Source organism: Nesoenas mayeri (assembly GCF_963082525.1).
Source record: "Nesoenas mayeri genome assembly, chromosome: 3".
In the NCBI taxonomy this organism is placed as follows: Eukaryota; Metazoa; Chordata; class Aves; order Columbiformes; family Columbidae; genus Nesoenas; species Nesoenas mayeri.
Genome location: NC_137544.1, coordinates 246,611 through 270,283, shown reverse-complemented (window position 1 = coordinate 270,283; position 23,673 = coordinate 246,611). Strand labels below are relative to the sequence as shown.

The 23,673-nt window shown below is 73.3% G+C and overlaps 3 protein-coding genes across 5 annotated transcripts; 1 reads left to right on the top strand and 2 right to left on the bottom strand.

The window, feature by feature from the left end:
- Positions 1–3,346: 3,346 nt before the first annotated feature.
- EIF2B4 (eukaryotic translation initiation factor 2B subunit delta) lies at positions 3,347–21,709 on the bottom strand. Its single transcript, XM_080341775.1, is given in 14 exon segments — positions 3,347–3,572; positions 3,749–3,929; positions 4,023–4,142; positions 4,144–4,204; positions 6,456–6,583; positions 7,499–7,601; positions 8,007–8,083; positions 8,368–8,482; positions 8,845–8,936; positions 9,031–9,113; positions 9,335–9,542; positions 9,887–10,036; positions 10,120–10,163; positions 21,434–21,709. Coding segments are annotated over 14 exon segments (1,776 nt in total). The 5' UTR covers positions 21,648–21,709; the 3' UTR covers positions 3,347–3,372.
- On the top strand, positions 10,611–17,828 carry SNX17 (sorting nexin 17). Of its 3 annotated transcripts, XM_080341772.1 has the most exons (15): positions 10,611–10,810; positions 12,624–12,698; positions 13,269–13,386; positions 13,713–13,777; positions 14,157–14,267; positions 14,580–14,670; positions 14,984–15,071; positions 15,368–15,437; positions 15,531–15,623; positions 15,744–15,947; positions 16,207–16,329; positions 16,444–16,521; positions 16,658–16,732; positions 17,043–17,084; positions 17,160–17,828. In XM_080341772.1, the coding sequence occupies exons 1-15, from the start codon at positions 10,751–10,753 to the stop codon at positions 17,277–17,279; spliced, it is 1,413 nt and encodes a 470-aa protein (XP_080197898.1). In that variant the 5' UTR covers positions 10,611–10,750; the 3' UTR covers positions 17,280–17,828. The 3 variants fall into 3 exon arrangements, with proteins under 3 accessions (XP_080197898.1, XP_080197899.1, XP_080197900.1); XM_080341773.1 differs by lacking the exon at positions 16,658–16,732; XM_080341774.1 differs by lacking the exons at positions 16,444–16,521; positions 16,658–16,732; positions 17,043–17,084.
- On the bottom strand, positions 18,066–20,563 carry ZNF513 (zinc finger protein 513; the record flags this gene model as incomplete). Its single annotated transcript, XM_080341809.1, has 3 exons — positions 18,066–18,961; positions 19,172–19,927; positions 20,524–20,563. 3 exons carry the CDS (start codon positions 20,561–20,563, stop codon positions 18,210–18,212), a joined length of 1,548 nt encoding a protein of 515 aa, XP_080197935.1. The 3' UTR covers positions 18,066–18,209.
- Positions 21,710–23,673: the final 1,964 nt, after the last annotated feature.

Sequence of the window (23,673 nt, the reverse complement as noted above, 5' to 3'; positions counted from 1 at the left end):
TGCAGCTGATGCGTCCCCTGCTCTGATCCCTCACCAGGGGCCTGTCCCTGCTCCCCGGGCACTGGGACCCCAAAGCCCGGGGTGATGCAGGTGTCCAGTGCCTCTGCCGCTCCTGTGCCACCAGGTGCCCTGTGCACAGCCCCCTGCCCGAGGTCTCTGTCACCTCGGGAAACTCAGCTCCCACGGGGCTCCACCTGGCCCAGCCTTGTCCCTGGGGCTCGCTCATGGCCACTCACCCATCGCCCGTCCTGCTGACCCCTCTGCTCACCCCACGCGGTGCCCGAGCATGGCAGCGGCTCCCGCCCGCCCCGTGGGGCTCCCGGCGCTGTGGCCGGTGTTGGAGATGGGACCGTGATGCTGTCACGACCGTCGGGAAGCGGCGGGCACGGGGGGCCTGGCGAGCGCCCCACCCGCCGCCTGGTGGCGCTGCCTCGCGGGCGGGGGCGGGGCATGCAGCTCGCGCCCGTGGCGGCAGAGCCGTTTCGACGGGGCAGAGGAGGGGCCCTTGCACGTAGGGCGGGGCCATGCAGATCAGTCCCCGCGCGGCATGACGGGAGCTCCCCGCGCCACGACAACACCGTCCGCGGGCGTGCGCGAGCGCCGCGTGGGCGCCGCGTGCGGGCGAGCCGCGGGGCGCGGGCCGGGGCGTCGTGCGGGCCGTGCGCGGGTGTCGTCGCGGGGTGTCCGTGTGGTGGGGGTGTGCGGGGCGGCGTGGGGCGGCGCGGGCGCGGGTGTGGGGCATACTTACCTGGCAGGGGAGACACCATGATCAGGCAGGTGGTTTTCCCAGGGCGAGGCTCATCCCTTGCACTCCGGGTGTGCTGACCCCTGCGATTTCCCCAAATGCGGGAAACTCGACTGCATAATTTGTGGTAGTGGGGGACTGCGTTCGCGCTCTCCCCTGGCTTCGCTGGTCAAAGACAGAGCTCGATTTAACTCTGACCGCAGAAAGAGCGGTGGGAGTCGTAGTATGGCCTGTTGCCGAATGGGCTGGTGCGGTGCGGCTGAGGGGCCGTGTCCCGGCGGCCACGGGCGCTGTTTGGGGTGAGAAGCGGCTCTTCCGTCGCTCTCCAACCGACTGTGCGCGCGGTTCGCGCTTCTTGGCATCAATTCCACACCCCTACCGCCTATTCCTCGGTTCCCACCGCTCAGTTGATGCATCCGCCGTCGGTTGTTTCCACGGCCGCGCTCTGCCCGCACTCCTCTTCGGCATCGGGTCCGTCGGGGTCTCCGGTGCCCCCGGTGTCGCTCCTTGACCCGATTCCGTGAGCGCGCACGCGGTCGTTCGGTGCTGCCGCTCCGCGGTTTCCCGTGGCTCTCGGCCAGCGGAACGCGGCGCTCGCGCCGCTCGCCCGCCGCGGCCGTCCCGCTCTGCCTCGTGTCCGGCGCGCAGAGCTGCCGCTCCTCTGCCAGGCCTCTGTGCATTAGGCCCGGTCTTGCTACGTCTGGCTTAGGGGTTTCTGGTTGCCGCTCTCTCGCTGTGGGGCTCAGCTGGGACGGGCCGCTGCGGTGACACAGGGCCCGCGTTCACCGGCGGGAACGCGTTTCCGTGATTTCAACCCCAGGGAAGGAGCCAAGTGGAAATGGGCCCGGAAAGGAGCTGCGTGTGCGGGTCGTGACGCGGTGGGTCCCGCACGGCTGCGGCACCATGGATCGGGGACACGCGTGGTAGCCACGCGCGCCCGCTTTGTCCGGGCTTTGCGATGCGATGCGAGCTCTGCCTTTGACCAGCGAAGCCAGGGGAGAGCGCGAACGCAGTCCCCCACTACCACAAATTATGCAGTCGAGTTTCCCGCATTTGGGGAAATCGCAGGGGTCAGCACACCCGGAGTGCAAGGGATGAGCCTCGCCCTGGGAAAACCACCTGCCTGATCATGGTGTCTCCCCTGCCAGGTAAGTATGCCCCACACCCGCGCGCGCGCCGCCCCGCGCCGCCCCGCACACCCCCACCACACGGACACTACGCACCGCACCCGTACCCGCCACACACCCACGCGGCGCCTCGCGCCCCACGGTCTGTCGCCTCCGCTCAGCGCCCACGCAACATTCGCGCACACTCGCGGCGGCGTTGTCTTGATGCGGGAGCTCCCGGCGGCCCGTGCGGGGTCTGATCTGCATGGCCACGCCCCCTCAGCTCCCCGCCCCTGGCGGCCCTGGCGCGCGGGGGGATCCCCGCTGGGGCGAGCCCGGGTCCCGGGGGTCCCGCTGTCCCGGGGGTCCCGCTGCCCCGGCCGTGGAGCAGCAGCGGCCTCGGCTCCCCATGGGCCGCCCCCCCCGCGGCGGGGCACCGGTTGTGTCCCCGCGGGGAGGCCCCGGCTTGGGGCCGCCGCTGCCGGGAGCACCCGGCAGGAGGGACCCGCCTCCCCCGGTCCGTCCGTGTCGGTAACGCACCGGGGCAGAGCGGTAGCGGGGACAGACGGACTCGCTGTGTCCCCGCCACTGCCCAGCGCCGCCCCAGCCCCGTCCGTGCCCGGCTGCCGCACCCGCCCAGGCGGGGGCCGCGGGATCCCCCTGCCCGCCCCGCGGCAGCAGCGGCCGGTGTATGAACGCGGCCCGTCTGCGCAGCGGTAACGGCAGCCGCCCTCTCCTCCCGCTCCCCCGGAGCTGGGGACACGTTCGCCACGGGCAGCGGCCGGGGAGGCACGGACAGCCCGGGCTGAGCCCTGCCGGGGCAGCACCCGCCGCTGCAGAGCAGGGCAGGGGAACACTGCAGGACAGGAGGACCCCCCTGCCCGGGACACCCCCCTGCCCGGGACACCCGCTGCCCGGGACACCCGCTGCCTGGGACACCTGCTGCCCGGGACACCCCCTGCCCGGGACCCCCCCTGCCCAGGATCCCCCCTGCCCGGGACACCCGCTGCCTGGGACACCTGCTGCCCGGGACACCCCCTGCCCGGGACCCCCCCTGCCCGGGATCCCCCCTGCCCGGGACACCCGCTGCCTGGGACACCCGCTGCCTGGGACACCCGCTGCCTGGGACACCTGCTGCCCGGGACCCCTCTGCCCGGGACCCCCCCTGTCCAGGACCCCCCTGCCCGGGACACCCCGTGCCCCTTGCAGGAGCAGCCCTGGCCCTCCCGGCTGCTGCAGGGTTGGGGTGCTGGGCTGTCCCACACAAGCCCAGCTCAAGAGGCTGTCAGAGCCGCAGCCAGAGGATGTGTGAGCTGGGGACTGTCACCAGAGTGTCACCATTTCCCTCAGGTCCCAGAGGAGGGGACCAGGGACATCCTTCCCCGCTGCAATGTGGGGGGAGCGGGGCCGGGCAGAGCTGGGCTGGGGGTGACACGGGCCATGAGGGCCCTGGACACACCACAGAAGGCTGACGAGGTGCATTGCAGGCCTGGTTTATTAGAGTCTGTGCAGCTGCCCCTACTACTGATCCACGTTCTTGACCCGCAAGACGACAGGCACCGAGGTGCAGGGGATCATGCCCAAGTCCGTGATGACCAGATCCACCAGGTCCGGCGGCGTCACGTCGTAGACCAGGTTGAGGAGGCGCAAGGACTTGTTCTCCGCCCAGCCCCCCAGCTGGGCCCGGCCCTTCCGGAGCACAACCAGGTCATCGGGATCATCTGCGGGGAGAGGAGCAGCGGCGCGATCAGGGCAGGGACAGCAGCCCCCACCCGCCCTGCAGCCACCCGGCCCGCGAGCCGGGGCCGGCAAGGGAGCGGCGGCGCGGGTCAGCCCGCCTGGCCAGCAGCAGCACAGGGAGCAGGACCCGGGCGGCAGGGAGGGGACAGAACCGTACCCAGCTCGTTAGAGACAAAGGAGTCGGTCTGCACTCGCTCGCAGAACTTGTAGGTCTCGCAGCACACCAGGACGGGCACGTTGTAGGACTTGGAGACCAGCGCTATCTGGGACGTCCCCACCCGCGACATGACGGAGCCGTTGGCCAGGAGCGCGTGGGCTCCCAGCAGCACTTTGGACACCTGTCAGGGCAGTGCAGGGATCCATCGGCACCTTCTATCGCGCCGCAGCCCCCGGCGCCCGCCCTGCCCCGGCACGGCCCCGGCGCCCCTCACCTCGGGCAGCACGTAGGAGATGGCGTTGATCATCACGTAGGTGCAGTGGATGCCCCTGCGCACCAGCCGGCGCAGCGTCTCCCGGCCCTCCAGCCGCGGCCGGCTGTCCACCACGACCACGCCGGAACGCGCGGCCCTGCTTCGCGTGGGCGTCGCACAGCGTGCGGTTCACCAGGGACGAGCTGGGGGCACGGGTCAGGGGCTGCCGCGTCCCACCGGGACGGCCGGCGCCACCGCCAGGAGGGCAACCCAGGGCCAGGCTCCCTCAGCACGGCTCCGGTGCTGGCCGGGCAGGGTCCCTGAGCTGGCACGGGGCCTGGCCGTGGGACAGCCCTGACACCGGCCGGCGGCTGCACCAGCGCAGCCACGGCAGGTCCCCGGCACAGCCCAAACAGCCACGTGTCTCATTGTGGCACAGCCCAAACAGCCACGGCCGGTCCCCGGCACAGCCCAAACAGCCACGTGTTTCATTGTGGCACAGCCCAAACAGCCACGGCCGGTCCCCGGCACAGCCCAAACAGCCACGTGTTTCATTGTGGCACAGCCCAAACAGCCACGGCCGGTCCCCGGCACAGCCCAAACAGCCACGGGCGGTCCCCAGCACAGCCCAAACAGCCACGGCCGGTCCCCAGCACAGCCCAAACAGCCGCGTGTCTCACTGCGGCACAGCCGGGATCCCACCCCACCGAATGGGTCCGGGCAGAGCTGACCCCGTGCGGGTACCCACGCTGCCCGCTCCAACACGCTCGCTTCCCGGGCTCCCTCCCTGTCCTTGCACAGACAGTCACCCCCGGAAAAGCGGCGTCTCGGCCCTGTGGAAGCAGCTCTGTCCCCCCGTCCATGACCACCGCGGGGACTCCCCCGGCGCGGCTCACGGGACTGAGAATCACTGAATTGCTTTGCTTGGAAAAGACCCTCGAGCTCATGGAGTCCAACCATAACCCACCCCTGTCACTCCTCATGTCCTGAGGACCTCCTGTCCGTCTGTCCAGCCCTCCAGGGCTGGTGACTCCAGCACTGCCCTGGGCAGCCTGTTCAATGCCCCACAGCCCTTTGGGGAAGAAATTGTTCCCACATCCAACCTCAGCCTCCCCTGACTCGATCCTAAAGGTTTGTTCCCACATTAGTGAGTCTATGATTCCATGATCACCCAAAGGCACATCACATCTGGACTCTGTTTTGCCACAACAGTCTCGCTCCTTCTCCCGCCTCTGCTTTGGGACAGAGTCCCTCGAAAGAAGAACAAGCCTCCATATTTTTGCCTCCTGACATTTGTCTTTGCTGCGGTTCATTTAAAATGCCATGAACGGCCGCAGCTGTTCTGCAAGTGCTCTGTGTTGAAGAAGTGGTGAGTCTGGGTTTCCTGAAACCCTTCACCATGGACCCGTGCACGCAGGCAGCGCCGAGCCCCGAGCAGGAACGGCAAGCTCTCGGACAAGCCTTGGGCACAGGCAGCTGCCTTAGGGCTCTCCAGCACTGCCGGCACTGCCGGGGCGCAGCCAGCGCGGGGACAGCCCGGGCCAGCAGGTCCGGGTCACCCGAAACAGCAGCAGCACAAACCGGGGCAGCCACAGGCTGAGTCCAAAGCGCTAACGCAACCACGTCACTCAGCACCGGCCGGTGTAAGGTGCTCGATCGGACCCTCCCGTTCGTTACTCTAACAAGTCTCAGGGCTCCGGCATCCTGATCCAGCCTGTCCCACGCGCAGAGAAACCAGAACCACCCCAGCATGACATGGCCCCACACAGGGCCCGGCAGGGACGCCTGCACAGCCGGGACTGCCCACACCGTCCCTGCCAACACCGTCCCTGTGCACAGCCGGGACTGCCCACACCGTCCCTGCCGACACCGTCCCTGTGCACAGCCGGGACTGCCCACACCGTCCCTGCCGACACCGTCCCTGTGCACAGCCGGGACTGCCCACACCGTCCCTGCCAACACCGTCCCTGTGCACAGCCGGGACTGCACACACCGTCCCTGCCGACACCGTCCCTGTGCACAGCCGGGACTGCCCACACCGTCCCTGCCAACACCGTCCCTGTGCACAGCCAGGACTGCCCACACCGTCCCTGCCAACACCGTCCCTGTGCACAGCCGGGACTGCACACACCGTCCCTGCCGACACCGTCCCTGTGCACAGCCGGGACTGCCCACACCGTCCCTGCCAACACCGTCCCTGTGCACAGCCGGGACTGCGCACACCGTCCCTGCCGACACCGTCCCTGTGCACAGCTGGCCCTGCTGGCTCCGTCCCTGTGCACAGCTGGCCCTGCCGACACTGTCCCCTGCGCTGCACAGATGTTTAACGTCCCCCTGGGCAGCTGCCAGGCGAAGGCTCTGCCACCATCCATCTGACTTTCCCTCCCTTGAGAAAACCCTTCTGCAGGACCTTCCCGCGTTCCCCCCGCCGCTCCACCTCGGCTCCTCTCTTACCATCCGTACACCAGGATCACATCATTGTCGTTTATCTTCTCAAAGGCCGACCTCGAAATGGCCTCCGCTGCCAAAAGGATCTTCTCCCGCAGGTATTTGTCGATAGTGTCCTGCAGCTTCTCCTTCGCCTGGGGAGAGTGCCGCCACGTGCAGCGTGGTGTCACCATGCCGTGGACACTGCTGTCCCTCACGGCCTGGCGGCACCGGGGCTCAGCCCACGCCTGCCCGGCACAGCGGCTCTGCGGGACACGGGACATGCCGTCCCAGCGGGACACACGGGACACGCAGGATACCCCGTCCCAGCGGGACACGGTGCCTCACTGCACGTCGAAGCTGCCACCAGGCCCTCCCCAGCTCTGCCCACGGTCTCCCCGCACCTCCTTGGGTCACTGGCTCCAGCCCCTCCGCGGATTTGGCTCAGCCCCGGCACAGTGGCTGCGGTGCCCAGGGCCCCCGTGGCCGCTCCCCACATGTGCCACCACTGGCCCCTGGCTCCTCAGCCAAAGGGCTCCCGCGGAGCTTTTTGCAGGGGCTGTGGCTGGAGAAACACGTTCTTCTTCACCGCGCCTTCGCTGGCGCTGCCAGACGGCGCTCTCGCAGGCGGTCCCGGTGGGCCGGGCAGCTCGCGGTCCCAGCGGCCGTGGCGCCCGTGTGCCCCCGCAGCGCACAGCACCCGCTGCACCAGCCCGTGCAGCGCACAGCACCCGCTGCACCAGCCCGCGGTGCCTCCAGCCCCAGGGTCGTCTCTTGGCACAGGGCACGGCCGCTGCTGGCCAGGCCTGTGGTGCTGCCTTCACCGAGACCCGCGCACCTGCTGCGGCTGCTCCCACATCGCGTCCCTGCTCCCGATGAGCTCCAGCGCCCCAGCCCCGCGGCACCGACAGCTGGCCTGCTGCGGCACGCCCGGCACAGGGGGAGCAGCCCCGGCTCAGCGCTGCCCGGGCTGCGGTGCTGACGCCGACGGCCTCAGACGTCCGGCCTCTCCCAGCCCGCTGCAGCTCCGCATCCGCGCCGGGGCCGCCCTGCCCCGCGGCGCCGCTCACCTCCTCCTCCCGCAGCGTGTCGGGGAGGCACGAAATCTCCTTCTTGAGGAACTTGATGGCGTTGCCCATGCTGGCTGAAAGGGGCCGGCACTGGTTCAGGAAGCTGCAGAGAGAAAACGGGCTCAGCTCCAGAGCAGCTGGAGAGCGGGGGCAGGGAGAAGGGGTGCGCGGGGCTGGGGGACAGGGAGAAGGGATGTGTGGCACTGGGGTGGGGGACAGGAATAAGGGGTGCGCGGGGCTGGGGGACAGGGAGAAGGGATGTGTGGCACTGGGGTGGGGGACAGGAACAAGGGGTGCGCGGGGCTGGGGGACAGGGAGAAGGGATGTGTGGCACTGGGGTGGGGGACAGGAACAAGGGGTGCGCGGGGCTGGGGTGGGGGACAGGGAGGCAGAAGCCAGGGGCACTGGAACGTCAGCACAAATCCGGGTGGACACGAAGCCAGAGGGGGCCCACGGGCCACGCTCAGCGGAGCTGCCGGCCCCCCGCTCCGGCGGCGGGAGCCCTCACCTGATGTGTGGCTTCAGCTTGGCCACCAGGTCCCGTGACAGCTCCTCGTTGGGGGGCGTCGAGTAATCCCGGATCAGCTGCAGTGAGAGGAAGAGAGCAGGGGTTCGGGGCACCCCGCACTGCTGACAACGGCCCCGGAGGCTGCAGACCCGGCACGAGCACGCGGTGCAGCCTGACGTGCGCTCGCAGGACAGGGGCTGCTCCAGCAGCTCAAACCCGCAGCGGCAGCACCGGGCCCAGCCCCCGGGCACAGCCGGAAGGGAGCAGCTGCGCACAGGCACAGCCGCAGCGCCGCGGGCACGGGCAGAGCCGCCTGGTGCAACGCTCCCGCTGCGTGGGGCACGGGGCGCTGCTCACGCACCTGCTTGAAGACCTCCAGCAGCGCGATGCAGCGGGCGTTGGAGCCGTTGATGATGCCCTGGGAGTACTGGAGGCCGAGGCGCACCACGGCCGGGTGAATGACCACGGAGGGGATGCTGCAGGGCAAACATGAGCCAGCTGCCAGCGCCGGCGCCCGCAGCCCGGAACAGCCAGCCCATCGCCAGGCCCCAGCCCAGGGCGCTGCCCGTCGGCCCCGACGCGCCCGTCACCGCAGCAGTCAGGGCGACCCGCAGCCCCGACCCCGCGGCCCCGCGCTCCACGGACAGCTCTCCTCCCGCTGCGGGCAAACTTCGGGTGCTGCTGCTCCCGGAAGCAAGCGCAGGGATCCCTGCCACCCCCAGCAAGCCTGTCCCACGCCAAGGACAAGGACGCTCCTTCGCTACAGCCGTTTTGCAGCCAGGCCAGCTGAACCAGAGCCGAGCGATTGCCAGGGGCCAGGGCTGCGGAGCCCACGCACCTCATCTGCTGCGTCAGTGGCTTCTTCCGGCTGTACTGGTGCAAGTGGGAGAACAGGTTGACCTTGGTGCCATAGTCCTGCCTCAGAGGGACCTGCAGCCGAACAGTGCGAGGCCGCCATGCAGCCCTGCTCACCGCAGCACCACCGGGCCCACCGCGCCCGCGGCCGGCCCCATCCCCCCCACACCTGCTGCCGCTCCAGCTTCTTGGCCAGTTTCCTCTGGGCAGCGGGGTCGTCCACCTGCACGTGCTCCGGCAGCCGCTTCACCACTGCGGGGACAGCGGGGGGGCAGCGGGGAGGGCGGCGTGAGGCGGGGGCGAGCTGGTGCCGCCCGGGCACATCCCCCAGCCCCGGCACTGCCCCAGCCCCGCCGTGCTGCCCGAGGGCTGGGAAATGCACGGCAGGGCAGCACCCAGGGCACCGCGGGGGGACGGGACAGGAGCCCCTGAGGGTGACCCCCCGGCCCCCACGCGCGGCGACGCGGCGTTACCGGACTGCGGCTCGGCGGGGCTCAGCCGGGGCTTGGCCGCCGGCGCCGCCTGCCCCAGCTCCGCTCTCTTGGCCTGCTTCTGGGCCCTCTCCGCCTCCTGCTTGGCCCGGCGCTCCGCTCGCAGCTCGGCTTTGCTCTTGCCCCCCGGGGGCTTCTCTGCGCTGCTGGGGCCATCGGCCGCGGCCGGGGGGGGCCGCGGGGTGAGCGGCTGTGCGGGAGATGGGGGGCAGTCTGTGCCGGCCCGCAGCGCCGGCGCCCGCGGCACGGACAGCCCGCCCGCGGCACGGACAGCCCGCCCGCGGCACGGACAGCCCGCCCGCGCGGGGCCTGCCCGGGGCCAAGCGCGCGTTGCCCAGCGCCCGCCCGCCCGCAGCCGGCACGGGGCCCGGCGGGACAGCCCCGCGCGCGGGTGGGGGGACCGGCCGCCGCGTCTCGGCCCCGCCAGCGCGGCCGAGGTGCGAGGACGGAGGGGCAGAGCGCTGGGCACCCCAGGTCCCGCACGGCCCCCGGCCGCAGGGCGCCCCTGGCTCGGGCTGTTCCAGCGGGGGACACCGAGTCCTCACCTCGGGGCTGCTCGGGCTCCGAGGGCGTCCCAGGCTCCGGGGGCTCGGCCGTCGGCCCCTTCTCGCTCCTCTTCTTCTTCTTCTGCTGCTTCTTCTCCTTCCGCAGCTGCAGCTTCTCCTCCCGGGAGAGCTCCGGGGCCTGCGGGCACAGATCGTCAGCGACCCCCGACCCCCGACCCCCGGTCCCCGGTCCCCGCCCGGCCCCGCGCCCGCCCCGCTCACCTGCTGTCCCGCCGGCACCGGCGCGGCTGCTGCGGGGTCCGCACCTGGAACGAGGGGAGCGTGAGCGGCGCCGGGAGCGGCCCGGGCCGCGGGGGACGGGGACAGGCCGGCGGGGAGGCCGGGTGGGTGCCGAGCGGCGGGGGCAGCGCGGTCGCAGCCCCGTCCCGCCCGGCCCCGCACTCACCGCGCGGCGCGGCGCGCTCCGCCATGGCGCCTGCCGCCCGCGCACAGCGCCCCTGCCGGACGGAGGGCGGCGCCGCGGCGGCCCCGCGTGCTCTGCCGTGACGTCAGCGGCCCTGCATGACGCGCAGTGACGTCACCCCGCGCCCGGTGAGGCCGCTCGAGTCCCGCGCTCCCCCCGCTCCCGGCGCGGCGGCGGCGGCACGGCGGGGCGGGCGGGGGTCCGCCCCGGGCACGGCGCTGCCCCGGGGGGCGGCGGGACGGCCGGGCCCCGCCGGGAGCCGGGCAGCGCCGGGGCGGGGCGGGGCGGGCGGCCGGGCCGGCCCCGGCGGGCGGTTCCGCCGGCTGCGCCATCGCGGGGGCCCCGCGGGGCGGAGCGGGGAGCGCCCGGCCCGAGATGGCGGCGCACGGCAGGTAGCGGGTGCGTGACCCGCCCGGTACCGGCCCCGCCATGCACTTCTCCATCCCCGAGACCGAGACCCGCGCCGGCGACGGCGGCGCCGCCTACGTGGTGAGCGGGGCCGGCGCGGAGCGGAGCTGTCCGGCGGTTCGCGGCAGCGCCCGGCGGGGCCTGCTCCGGGTCCGCTCCCCCCGGCCCGGTGCGGCAGCGGGAGCCCCGTGCGGGCCGGGCCGGGCGAGGGGGGCAGCCCCGCCCGCCCTCCCCCGCCGGCCCCGCTCCCGGGCCGGGCGGCCGTCGGGCCGCCCCTGCGCCGCGGGACCGGGAGGATCGGGCCGGGCTTGGCGGGCTCGGGGGCTCATGGGGTGCGGCTCTGAGCGGCCCGACCGTGCCCTGCGCCGGGGCGCTGCGGGCAGGGCCCGTCCCGGCCCCCGGGCCCGGCTCATCCCGGCCCCGGCTCATCCCGGCCCCGCTTCCTGTTTTGCTGGGAGCGCCGTGACCGCCGCGGGCCGGGCAGCGCGTCCGGGAGCGGGGCCGGGCAGCGCGTCCGGGAGCGGGGCCGGGCAGCGCCTCCGGGAGCGGGGCCGGGATCGGGGCCGGGCAGCGCGTCCGGGAGCGGGGCCGGGCAGCGCCTCCGGGAGCGGGGCCGGGCGCCCGGGGACGGCGAGCGGGCGGGGCCGGGATCCCGCGGGGCCGCTGTGGCTGCGGCCCCGGTGCGCGGTGCGCGGTGCGTGTCCAGCCCGCGCTCCCTCCGCTCCCCGTGTCCCCGCGTGGGCTGCAGCAGCACAGCTCGTCCGCCCCCCGGGCCGAGACCCCGCGCCGGCGGAGCTGCTGCCCGGCCAGGACGAGGTGACGCGCTGGGACGCGGCTGCCGCGGGAGCTGCGGGAAGGGCTGCGGAGGGACCTGCTGGTCACACCGGGGTCGGAGGAACAAGCTGCGCCCGAGGCCTGTTCAGCCCCGTGCCTCCCCCTGCACTTTGTCCCCAGGTGCTGCGGTGGCTCCTTGGCTGGGGGAAGACATTGTCCCCAGTGTCACAGCAGAGCTCATTCGCAGCCCTGGCCCTGGGCAGGAGCTGCTGACCCTGTGAGAGCCCTGCCCGCGTGGGCACGAGCTGCTGACCCTGTGAGAGCCCTGCCCGCGTGGGCACGAGCGCTGCCTGGGCCACCCAGCATCTGTCCTGGTGTCCTGGGCCTCCGCTGGGACCCTGGGCAGCAGCCGGGGCCCGGCCCCGCGGGGTCCCCTGCAGCAGGAGCGGGTGTCCTTGTCATCTAACCTGGGGACACCCATGTCCCCGGGGCCTCAGCTTGGCTCCGCAGTGTCCTCATGGCAGGGCAGCTGCAGGTGTCCGTTGGACACGTCCCTTGGGTGCGCTGGTACTCCCTGAGCAGTTTTACCGTATCCGCTGAGTGTGTTTTCAGAGGAGCAGCAAACGGAAACCCATCAGCACGTTGTTGTTCCTATCTGTGCGCGTCCTGGGTGTTTGGTCCAGCTCTCATGGCACTCGGCTGCTGGCAGCAGCTCCTGCTGGTCCTGGCCGTGCTGGGGCTGCTGCCGCGTGTCCGTGCGCAGCGTGGGGTGCGTGGGGTGCTGCCCCGGGGCTGGAGGGGGCCCCGTGCGCAAGGGAACGCTGCGGAGCTGTGTGCTGGGCGGCTGCTGCCAGAGCCCGCGCTGCTGGTGCCTGCAGGGCGAATGGGGCTCCCGCGGCCGTGCCCAGCCCGGCTCAGGGCACACGGCGGGCGGGAGGGTCCCAGGGTGTCCTGGGGCAGATGCTGAGCTCTGCTGATGGGAGGGGAGGGCTGGGGGTGCCTTTTCCCCCCCTCGGCGGGGCCCTGGGGGTGCGCTGGGCTGTGTGGGGGCTCCTCGGGGTGGCCCGTGTGCCCCGGCCGGGCTGGGGTGCCGGGATGCGAGCGGTGTCTCTCCCCGCAGGCCTACAACATCCACGTGAACGGGGTGCTGCACTGCCGGGTGCGCTACAGCCAGCTCCTGGGGCTGCACGAGCAGGTAGGGCTGGCCACGTGCCGTGCTGCCGCCGGGGCTGCCGGGACACCGCGGGCCGGCTGTGCGCGCTGCCCCACACGGCCCATGGCGCTGCCGCGACACCGTGGGCCGGCTGTGCGCGCTGCCCCACACGGCCCATGGCGCTGCCGGGACACCGCGGGCTGGCTGTGCGCGCTGCCCTGTGCGGCCCATGGTGCTGCCGGGACACCGCGGGCCAGCTGTGCGCCCTGCCCTGTGCGGCCCATGGTGCTGCCGGGACACCGCGGGCCGGCTGTGCGCCCTGCCCTGTGCGGCCCATGGTGCTGCCGGGACACTGCAGGCCGGCTGTGCGCGCTGCCCAGTGCGGTCCATGGCGCTGCCGGGGCGTTGTGCTCTGCTCCTGGCCGTCGGGCACAGCCGCCTCTCCTGCTCTGCGGCCTCTGGCTTCGTTTGTGCAGCTGCCGGCTGCCCGTTTGGATGAGGAGCAGCGTCCAGCTCTCGCTGCCCTTGGCAGAGCCCTGGAAATGCGCTGGGGTGGGGTCAGAGCAGCTGCCGGCCCCCGGGCGCTCTCGCAGCGCTCTGCTCTGTTCCCAGCTGAGGAAGGAGTATGGCGCCAACGTGGTCCCCGCCTTCCCCCCAAAGAAGATCTTCACGCTCACCCCGGCAGAGGTCGAGCAGCGGCGGGAGCAGCTGGAGAAGTACATGCAGGCGGGTGAGCCGGGTCTGCCCCGCGCGCGGCTCACGGTGCCCGGGGCGCTGCCCCGCTCCTCCTCCCCGCGCCCCTCCGTTGGCCGCGGCCCGGCTGGCTCCCCCAGCCTTGCTCCTGGGTGTCAGCCAGGGAGCAGCGGTGCCACCAGGGCTGCTCCTGGGTCCCGTGCCGGCGGAGGTGGGACCTGCCGGTGCTTCTGCCCCGTGCGTGTCCTGCGTGCAGCACCTGCTGGGCCTGTGTGCAAGCCGAGGGGCCGCGGGGTGGACGCGCGCTGCCGTGGGTCCCTGCTCCTCCCCACGTAACGCCGGCCCCTCGCTCTCCTCCCCCAGTGCGGCAGGACCCGGCGCTGGGAGCCAGCGAGACCTTCAACAGCTTCTTGCGCAAGGCCCAGCAGGTGCGGGGCTGCGGGGGGTCTGAGTGGTGTGGGGGTCAATGTGGGGGGTCTGAGCGGTGTGGGGGTCAGTTCTGGGGGTCTCAGCGGCGTGGGGGTCAATGTGGGGGGTCTGAGTGGTGCGGGGGTCAGTGCGGGGGGTCTGAGCGGCGTGGGGGTCAATGTGGGGGGTCTGAGTGGTACGAGGGTCAGTGCGGGGGGTCTGAGCAGTGTGGGGGTCAGTTCTGGGGGTCTGAGCGGCGTGGGGGTCAGTTCTGGGGGTCTGAGCGGTGTGGGGGTCAGTGTGGGGGGTCTGAGCGGCGTGGGGGTCAGTTCTGGGGGTCTGAGTGGTGCGGGGGCAGCTGGCGATGGAGGGGCCAGCGCTGACCCTGCTCCTCCGCAGGAGACGCAGCAGATCCCCACGGAGGAGGTGGTGCTGGAGGTGCTGCTCTCCAACGGCCAGAAGGTCAAGGTCACCATCCTCACTTCGGACCAGACGGAGGACGTCCTCGAGGTGCCCGAGCTCTGGTGCTGGGCAGGCCCAGCTCCTCCCGCGCGTTCCGTGGTTCCCCATACGTGAGGAGTCCCCGGCCCAGCACCCTCTGGCTGTGTCGGGGGGGTGTGCTGGCGTGCCCCTGCCCCTCTCTGCGCCCACGGCGATGCCCAGAGGCCCAGCTGTTCCGTGGGGCAGCAATGTCCCGGTGCCACGCGTCCCCTCCCGGGCCCCGCGGCGCTGCCATCCCGCTGCGGGAGCCCCCGACGCGCGGGGCCGGGCTGCGGAAGTGCTGACTCTGCGGGAAGCCGTGACCTCCTGCTCTCGTCCCAGGCCGTGGCCTCCAAGCTGGATCTGCCGGATGAGCTGATCGGCTACTTCAGCCTCTTCCTGGTGCGACAGGCCAAGGACGGCGCTTTCTCCTGTGAGTGGAGCGGCGGGGCGGCCCCGCGGGCTGCGCTGGGACCCGGGGACCGCGGTGCCTTGTCCGGCTGCGCGGGCTGCGCTGGGACCCGGGGACCGCGGTGCCTTGTCCCGCTGCGCGGGCTGCGCTGGGACCCGGGGACCGCGGTGCCTTGTCCCGCTGCGCGAGCTGCGCTGGGACCCGGGGACCGCGGTGCCTTGTCCCGCTGCGCGGGCTGCGCTGGGACCGGGTGTCATGCCCCGGGATCTCGGGGTCCGTGGCCGCGGGGGCTCCCGCTGCCCTGAGCCGCTGCTGAGCTGCCGCGTCCCCGCAGTCGTGCGGAAGCTGCAGGAGTTTGAGCTGCCGTACGTGTCCGTCACCAGCCTGCGCGACCCCGAGTTCCGGATCATCCTGCGCAAGAGGTGAGCGGCAGGGCCGGGGCGGCTCCGGGGGTCCCCGCCTGCAGAGGGACCCCCTGCCCGCCACTGCTGCCCGCGGGTGCTCTGGCCCCCGGGACCTCGCTGGCTGTGAGCGGGGGACCCTGCTGCCCCGTTCCCCAGCCCGGCCCTGCCTGCTCCAGAGGGCAGTGGGACATGGTGGCCGGTGGCTACCAGGTGAGCTGGCCAGAGCCAGCGCAGCACCTCGTCCCAGCATGGGGGTTTCTCCCCGTTGCTGCTGGCAGCTGGGGAACAGGCTGACGCGCGTGGTTCCCTTGCAGCTACTGGGACTCCTCTTACGATGACGACGTAATGGAGCACCGCGTGGGGTTGAACTTGCTGTACGTGCAGGTGAGGGTCAGAGCGGCCTGGGCGGGGGCGGCGCACCCCGGCGCGGCTGCGCGGGGCTCCGGGCCCGGCTGCTCACCCCCCTGCTGCTCGTAGACGGTGTCGGACATCGAGCACGGATGGATCCTCGTCAACAAGGACCAGCACCGTCAGCTGAAGTCCCTGCAGGAAAAGGTCTCCAAGAAGGAGGTAGGGAGGGCGGGACGCGGTGACGGCGCGGTCCCAGCACGGCGGGCACGGCTCCCGTGGGAGCGGCTGGAGCCGCCCTGGCTGCCGGTCCCCGGCTGAGCCCCCGGGCTGTGCCCGCAGTTCATCCGCCTGGCGCAGACCCTCAAGTACTACGGCTATCTCAAGTTCGACCCCTGCGTCACCGACTTCCCCGAGAAGGGATGCCACGTCGTCGTCAGCGCCGGCAACAACGAGCTCAACTTCCAAGTGCGGCTGCCGAACGAGCAGATCAAGGAGGGCAGCTTCAAGGTGACGCGCATGCGGTGCTGGCGGGTCACGTCCTCGGTGAGTGTCACCTGCCCGGGGAGCCGGGGGGCTCTGCGGGGACCCAGCTGTCCCCGTGGAAGGCGCCGGCTGCGCTGCCGGCCCGGCTGGCCTGGGGGGCGCCCGGGTTGCGTTTTGGGGCTGAGGGCTCGTGTCGGGACATCTGAGGGGGCGCTGCCGCAGGGGTCCGGAGGGCGGTGCGGGCTGCAGTGAGCTGTCCGCAGGGACACCGGCTGCTGCCCTCCCGCCGGCGCCCCGGGTTCAGTGCGCGTCCCCGCAGGTGCCAATGAGCAACGGTCCCTCGGGGAGCAGCCCGGGCAAGTCCGAGGTGAAGCTGGAGTTGGCTTTTGAGTATCTAATGAGCAAGGACCGGCTGCAGTGGGTCACCATCACCAGCCCGCAGGTAGGGCTGCTGGTGCCGGGCGCGGGCCGAGGACGGGGGCTCGGCGGCGCGTGGGTCGGCGTGGGGTGTCGGGAAGGTCGCGGGGGGCGCGGAGCTGACAGCTGTCCCGTGCAGGCCATCATGCTGAGCATCTGCCTGCAGTCCATGGTGGACGAGCTGATGGTGAAAAAGTCTGGGGGCAGCATCCGCAAGGTGAGGGCCGGGCCGGGGGCGTCTCCGGGCTGGGGTCTCGTCCTGTCCGCACGGCTCCCCAGGGTCTCCTGGGCCCGGCTGGAGGGTCCCCGGGGGCCCTGCGGGTCCCCGCGCTGAGCGCCGCTCCTCGCTGCAGATGTTCCGCCGGCGGGTGAACGGGGCCCTGCGGCGCTCGGACAGCCAGCAGGCCGTGAAGTCACCGCCGCTGCTGGTGAGCGGGCCCTGCGCCGCGGGGGGGCAGCGCGGCCGCCGCTTCGCGCTGCGTCGGTACCGGAGCCCGCCGCCCCGGAGGTGCCTCTGTCCCCTGCGCGGGGCTGCGGTGCCCCCGCTGCCACGGCCCTGGGGGAGGACGGGGCGCTGGACCTGTCCCCGGGCGCGGGACACGGGGGAGGGAAGGGCTGGTGGCCTCATCCCAGAGGGCGAGCGGTGGCCAAGGGCGGGGAGATGGCCGGCGGTGGGCAGGGCGGGCAGCGTCCTGCTGTCTGACCGCGTCCTGCCGTCTGGCCGCGCTGTCCCCGCAGGACTCGCCCGACGCCTCCTGGGAGCCGATGGCCAAACTCTCGGTGAGTGGGGAGGGCACGCGGCGCTGTCACCGGGGCGGGGGAGCGGGGCCGCCCTGACCCCCGCCCTCCCCTCAGAGCAAGCTCACCTCCGTCAGCCTGCGCGGGATCAGCCACTCCGGCGCTGCCAGCGACGTGGGCGCGAACGACTTCCACGGCAACTACGCGTTTGAGGGCATTGGCGATGAAGATCTGTAGCGCCCCGTCCCGGGACGGCGCCGGCCAGGCCCTCGCTGAGGAATGTACGACCTGCACACAGGTTGCAATCAACGTGCCTCTCACCTGCTCCTGCGCCCCCTCCCCGGCCCCCGCGGGGACAGACACGTCCCGCTGCCCGGGGGACACGGCCGCGTCCCGCCGCTGGCTCCGCTGGGAGGGCTCGTTCCCGGGTGGCCCCAGGCCCGGCCCTGGCGCAGCACCGCGGGGCCTGGCCCAGCGCGGGGACAGCGCTGTCCCCTCCCCCGCTGCCCCAGGGGGCTGGGGCGGCACTTGGTGGCACCGGCCCGGCGGCACCGAGCCCTCAGGGGCTCCGTAATGCCAAATTAGCGTTTAGGTCTCTGCTCGAGGTGGCGCAGTCGCTGTCTCCAGGGCGCTCGGCGCAGAGCCCCCTCTAACCCGCTCGTAGGCTCCAGTGTAATCTCAGCTTGTAACCACGTATCTGCTGCTGCTCAGACCCACCGGAGCGTTAACGGACAGTAACCGATGTTTACACACTGCGATGATGATTAAAATGGATCCTGATTGGTACCACGCTCTCTTTGGGGGCGGCCGCTTCCCCCGTGCGCCTCGCCAGGCCCACGCTGGGCTCCTGAAGCAGAACAAGGGCACCGGGGAGAATCGCAGATAACAAAACAGACCGTTTAATGCTTTTATACACAATATAAATTACACCGACTGGCATGGCAGCAGCCGTGCAACCAGTCCTGCCCCCTGCCGCCCGCAGAGGAAGGCTCCGCAGACAGGGGCCGTCCCTGGGGCCTGGGGACACAGCCGCACCGGGCAGGGACCGCGCCTGGCACCCCAGGCCCTGGCTGTGGGTTGGCCGTGCCGGGCAGGACGGGGCTGCGGCAGCCTCGCGCGCCCCGCTCCCCCGGGAGGGCAGGACGGGCCCCCATCGGTAAGTGCTGCTCAGGGCAGGGCTGTGCCCACGGCCGGAGGCGCCAGGAGCGGTTTGACGTCGCGTGGGCTCACCCAGCTCTCGGCTGCGTGGCCGTGGATCTTCTGGTGGCGCTTGTAGTTGTCCCAGTGGCCGGTGGTGTAGGAGCAGTACCGGCACTGGAAGGGCTTCTCGCCCGTGTGCCGCAGCATGTGCCGCTTCAGGTTCATGCTCTGGTTGCAGCTGTAGCTGCAGAGGCTGCACTGGAAGGGCTTGTCGCCCGAGTGGATGCGTCCGTGGCGCTTGAGGTTGGCCAGGTTGCCGCAGGCGTAGTCGCAGAGCTGGCACTTGTACGGCTTCTCGCCCGTGTGCACCCGCTGGTGCCGCTTCAGGTTGTCGAGGTGCGCGGAGGCGTAGGGGCAGAGCGGGCAGACGAACGGCTTCTCCCCGCTGTGCGTCTTCATGTGCCGCGCCAAGTGGTTGGGGTAGTGGGTGACGAAGGGGCAGAGGCTGCAGGCGAAGCCCTTGTCCCCGCCGCCCTTGCGGGGGCTGGCGCCCGGCTCGCTGCCCAGCACGGCCAGGCTGCAGCGCCCGCACACCTGCTCGGCCAGGCCCTCGTCCTGCACGAACCCGTCGTCCAGCACCAGCCCGCACATGCGGCACGTGAAGGGGAACAGCAGCTCGGGCAGCGCGGCCGCCGCCTCGCCGCGCAGCCGCGCGCAGCCGGGCAGGAAGGGGCCGGGGCCGCTGCCCACGTGCAGGCTCAGCTCCGGCAGCAGCGGCTCTGCGGGACAGACGGACACAACGGGGTGTGAGTGGGACCGCGCTGGCTGGACTGAGCTCCGCGAGGGGCCCGGCTGGGGGTGCCAGGCCGGGCACAGGGAGGCCGGTGGCACGGGGTGCCAGGCCGGGCACAGGCCCATGGTGGGATCACACCCTGCCCCTCTCCCCGCACCAGGGGCTCTCCCGCAGCGCCCACCCACACGCCCTTCACCTGGGTCCTTGTCGCGGTGCGGGCCCTCGCCCTCGGGCAGGCGGTGGCTGAGCATGTGCCGCTTCAGGTTGCGGCTCTGGTTGCAGCGGTAGTCGCAGGCAGCGCACTGGAAGGGCTTGTCCTGGCTGTGGACGCGCTCGTGGCGTTTGAGGTTGCCCAGGCTGCTGCAGGCGAAGCTGCAGCCCGTGCAGCGGTACGGCTTCTCGCCGGTGTGCGTGCGCAGGTGCCGCGTCAGGTTCACCAGCTGTGCCGAGGCGTAGGCGCACTGCGGGCAGGCGAACGGCTTCTCCCCGTTGTGCGTCTTCATGTGGCGCTTGAGGTGGCTGGAGTAGTGGGAGGCGAAGGGGCAGAGCTGGCAGGAGTAGACGATGCGCTGGCCACGGCCGCCCTCGCCGCCGGCGCACTGCAGGCAGCTCTGCCCGAGGCTGGTGGCCGGCGGCAGCCCGCACCGGCGGCACGGCAGCGCGGCGGGGCCCGGCTCGCCCCCCTCCTCGGGGTCGCTGTCCACGCTCAGCCGCTGGTACCCGGAGGAGCAGTCGTCGTCGCTCAGCGCGTACGCCGGGATGGCCACCTTGCCCGCCAGGCCGTCTGCTGGGAGGACGCGGGACGGGACGGCGTCAGCGCGGCCGGGCGGGCGCAGCCCCGCGCCTCTGCCGTCGCCACGGGGGCGCCGCAGCCGGAGGGACCAGGCGGCTGCGCCCGCCTGGCAGCGCCCGGTGCCGCGGGAGCCCCCAGCGCGCACGGCGGGTGAGCAGCCTCAGGGCCACGACCGGCCCCGGGTCCCGCTGCCGGGGCTGTTCTGGGCACCCGGCAAACCCTGTCACCCCTGCGCTGGCTGTGCCAGAGCCGGCATCGCGAAGGGCAGGCAGTGAGGGGCAGGGGGGCAGCCGGCACCGCGGTGCTGCCCGGCTGGCAGGGGGACGCAGCAGGACGGTAGCGGGAGGGGTGGCTGCCCGGGCCCCCCAGCGCCACTGCCCCAGCCCTGGGGACAGCAGCTCCTGCTGTCGCAGCCGGAACCGCAGCACCAGAGAACAGACCGGCCCAGCCCCGCTGCCCGCGGGAGTGAGCTGGGCCAGGCGCTCAGAGCCACCTGCAGCCCCATCCTGCAGCCCCATCCTGCAGCCCCATCCTGCAGCCCCATCCTGCAGCCCCATCCTGCAGCCCCCGTGCCCCAGGAGGGGACAGGAGCAGCCCCTGCCCTGCCTGTGCCCCAGACGTGTCCCCAGGCTGTTGCCCGGGCCAGAGCGCAGTGACGCGCAGTCAGGCTGACACCGCCAGCCCTGGGCTGTCCCTGAGGTCTGGGGCCCCTGTGCTGCCCCGGGTGGGTGCAGCTCCCGAGCTGCCCGTCCAGCCCGAGGCGCTGGCGCCAGCCGGGCGTCCTGCGAGGGCCATCGCCACGGGGTCCCCAGCCCAGCCTGCGGCGTCACGGCTCCCGGGGCTGTTCCCCGGCGGCTGTGCCGGGGCTGCCCGGGGGGACAGCGCGGCCCGTGGGGCGAGGGCCAGGACAGCGGGTACCGGCTGACGCCCCCGGCACCCCCAGCGGACGCCGGTGCTGCCCCGCTGCTGGAGCGGGCAGGACAGCGTTCCCGCTGCGCAGAGCGGATCCCAGCGCGGAACCGCCCGCCCGGCAGCCAGGACCGGGAGCCAGAGCTGGAGCCGCCAGCTCAGCCCAGCGCGGCCCCGGCTCAGCCCAGCGCGGCCACCGGCACAGCCCGGCGCGGCCCCGGCTCAGCCCAGCGCGGCCCCGGCTCAGCCCAGCGCGGCCACCGGGCCCCCGGGTGGGGCGTCCACGTCCCGTGCCGCTCGCCGCTCGGCACCGAGCGGTGCTCCCGGAGGCTCCCGGAGCGGCGGGGCCGGGGAGCAGCGGCCGGGGGGCGGCTCCGGCCCGGCCGTGCCGGGGGCAGCAGCGGGACGGGGCCCCGGGACGTGTCCCGGCTCGGGGGCAGCCGAGCGCTGTCCCGGGGGAACCGGGCGCTGGGCAGAGCCGCGCGGCGGCCCTGGGGACCCGGTGGCGGCCGCGGCGTGTCCGGGGCGTCCCCCGAGCAGCCGCGGGGCACGACGAGCCCGGGGCCCGAGCGGAGGGAGCGCGGGGCCGGTCCCCAGCACAGGCCGCGGCCTCCCCCGCGGGCCGGGCCGGGGCAGAGCAGCCCCCGGGCAGAGCGGCCCCCGGGCAGAGCGGCCCCCGGGCGGGGCGGCGCCGGGAGCGCGGCGGCGGGCCGGGGCAGCCCCGCGGGCCGGTACCGGCCGGGCCCGGGCACGCACCTGGCGGTCCCCGCTCGAGGGCCAGGCCGCGGCCCCGCAGCAGCTCCCCGGGCAGCACCGGCGCCGCTCGCGCCGTCTCCTCGGCGCCGTCCTGCGCGTCCGCTGCAACACACCGAGCGCCGCGGGTCACGGCCGGGCCGCCGCCGCCGCCCCCCGGCCCCGCCGCGCACTCACCCTTCACCGGCTGCGGGTGGCTCTGCTTCCGCCGGGGCATCGTGGCGGGCCCCGGCCCGGCCCCGCCGCCCGCCCGCCCGCGGCCCGCCAGCCGCCCCCGCCTGCCCGGGGCGGCCCCGCCGCCCCGCCCCGCCCGGACACTTCCGCTTCCGGCCGCTGCGGGGCCGGCCGCTGCCGGAAGCGGGCGCGGCGCCCCGGAAGCGGAGCGGGGCCCGGAAGCGCGCGGGGCCGCTGCCGCCCGCGTCCCTCCCGGCGCCGCCGGGTCCGGGGTCCCGTGTCCCGTGTCCCGTGTTCCTGGTCCCGTGTCCCGGGGTCCCGTGTCCCTGGTCCCGTGTCCCGTGTCCCGTGTCCCGGCGGGCGCTCGGCCGGGCCGGGCGGGCGGCGGTACTGCCGTTCCGGGGCGGGGGCCCCGGGGCTCCGCCCGTTTCCGCGCGGCGCGGGAGGCGGCCCCGTTGGCGGGTCCCGGGGCCGCAGTGGGGCGGGGCCCAGCCCGGGCCGGGCGGCTCGGGGAGCGCGGGCGGCGCCGGGGCGGTTCTGGCCGGACAGCGGCACCGGGGCCGCCGGTGGGGTCGCGGCCGCAGGTCCCGCACCGGTCCCGGGCCCCGCCCGCGCTCCGGTCTCCGCTGCCCCTCGGGGAGCCACCCCGCCCGAGCGGTGCCGGCAGCGGGACCTCCCGCCCCGCCCCGGCCCGGGTGCGGCGCCCCGGAGGGTTCCGAGGCCCGGCCGTGCTGACCCCGGTGCCCCGGACACGGTCCCGGCGGGGCTGCCCGGCCCCGTGTTCCCGGCCCCGCCGCTCCACCTGCTCCCCGGCCGCGGCTCCTGGTGTCCCGGGACGAGCGGCCGAACCGGGAGGGGCTGCGGTGTGGCACGGGTCACGCCGCGCGGGTCACGCCGCGCGGGTCACACCGCACGGGTCACGCCACACGGATCACGCCGCACGGGTCACACCGCACGGGTCACGCCACACGGGTCACGCCACACGGATCACGCCACACGGATCACGCCGCACGGGTCACACCGCACGGGTCACGCCGCACGGGTCACGCCGCACGGGTCACGCCACACGGATCACGCCGCGCGGGTCACGCCGCGCGGGTCACGCCGCAGAGCGTTCCGGTTACAAATTAGCAAAACCCTTCAACGGCGCAAGGCAAGCGGCCCCGTCGGCCCGGCTGGCAGCAGTGACTGAGCTGAGGCCGCCCCGAGCGCCGCCGCGGGGGCTCCGCAGGGGCTGGTGCTGGGCGAGCAGGATCAGAGTTCAGCACCTGCCCCTCGGGGCCCGATCCTGCGCGACGGGGACACGGCTGCTCAGACTGCGCAACCGGGCTCCATCCGGGCGGGTTCACTGCGGCTCCGCGCCGTCCTGCTCCCAACACGATGGGAGGCCGGGCAGCCCAGACAGAGCAGGTGCTTTTACGACTGGAGAAAACGACTCTGCTATTGCCGTGACGGTTCAGTCCGTTCATCCAGAACGCGAGGGCGCCTTGGCCAGCGCGCTCATGGCAGGAGGCGCGGGGTGCCAGGCTGCCCTCCGAATCGCCCTGAGGCAAACCCGCCCGGCACAAGGACGCCCTGGGAGACACGGACCTCACTCCGCAAAGGACGCGTCCCCCCGCGCTTCGCTCGGGCAGCTCCGCTCAGGGGGCTCGGCGGCTCCTCAGGGAGCCGCTGCTGCAGCACCGTGGGCGTCAGCGGCTGCAGGAGCCCAGATTTGGTGATCAGGGACTAAAACGGGTCAGGTCTGGACACGCAGTCACCGGAGAGCCGCAGCACAGAGGGGCCGGAGCTCGCGGCAGCGGGAGGAGCTCAAGGAGGACGCGGGATGGCCGGGTCCAGGCTGCCCCAGCTGCAGAGGCGGAGGGAGCCGCCCGGGCCGGGAGCCGGTCTGGAGAGGAGAGGAGAGGAGGCCCGCGGTGCGAGGCGCTGCCCAGGGCAGACCCGTCACCCGGCGGCCCAGTCACCCGGCGGCCCCGCGGCAGCTGCGGGTGGCTGTGCCGGTGACCTGGCCCTGCAAACCTCACCCGCGCCGCCCGAGCTGCCCACACCGGGCGGGAGGAGCGGGGCAG

Excerpts from the sequence above, each read along its gene's own strand:
- SNX17 (XM_080341772.1), top strand. The coding sequence starts at position 10,751 with ATGCACTTCTCCATCCCCGAGACCGAGACCCGCGCCGGCGACGGCGGC. Across the intron at positions 13,387-13,712 it reads GGAGAAGTACATGCAGGCGG|TGCGGCAGGACCCGGCGCTG; the intron begins GTGAGCCGGGTC and ends CTCCTCCCCCAG. Across the intron at positions 13,778-14,156 it reads TCTTGCGCAAGGCCCAGCAG|GAGACGCAGCAGATCCCCAC; the intron begins GTGCGGGGCTGC and ends GCTCCTCCGCAG.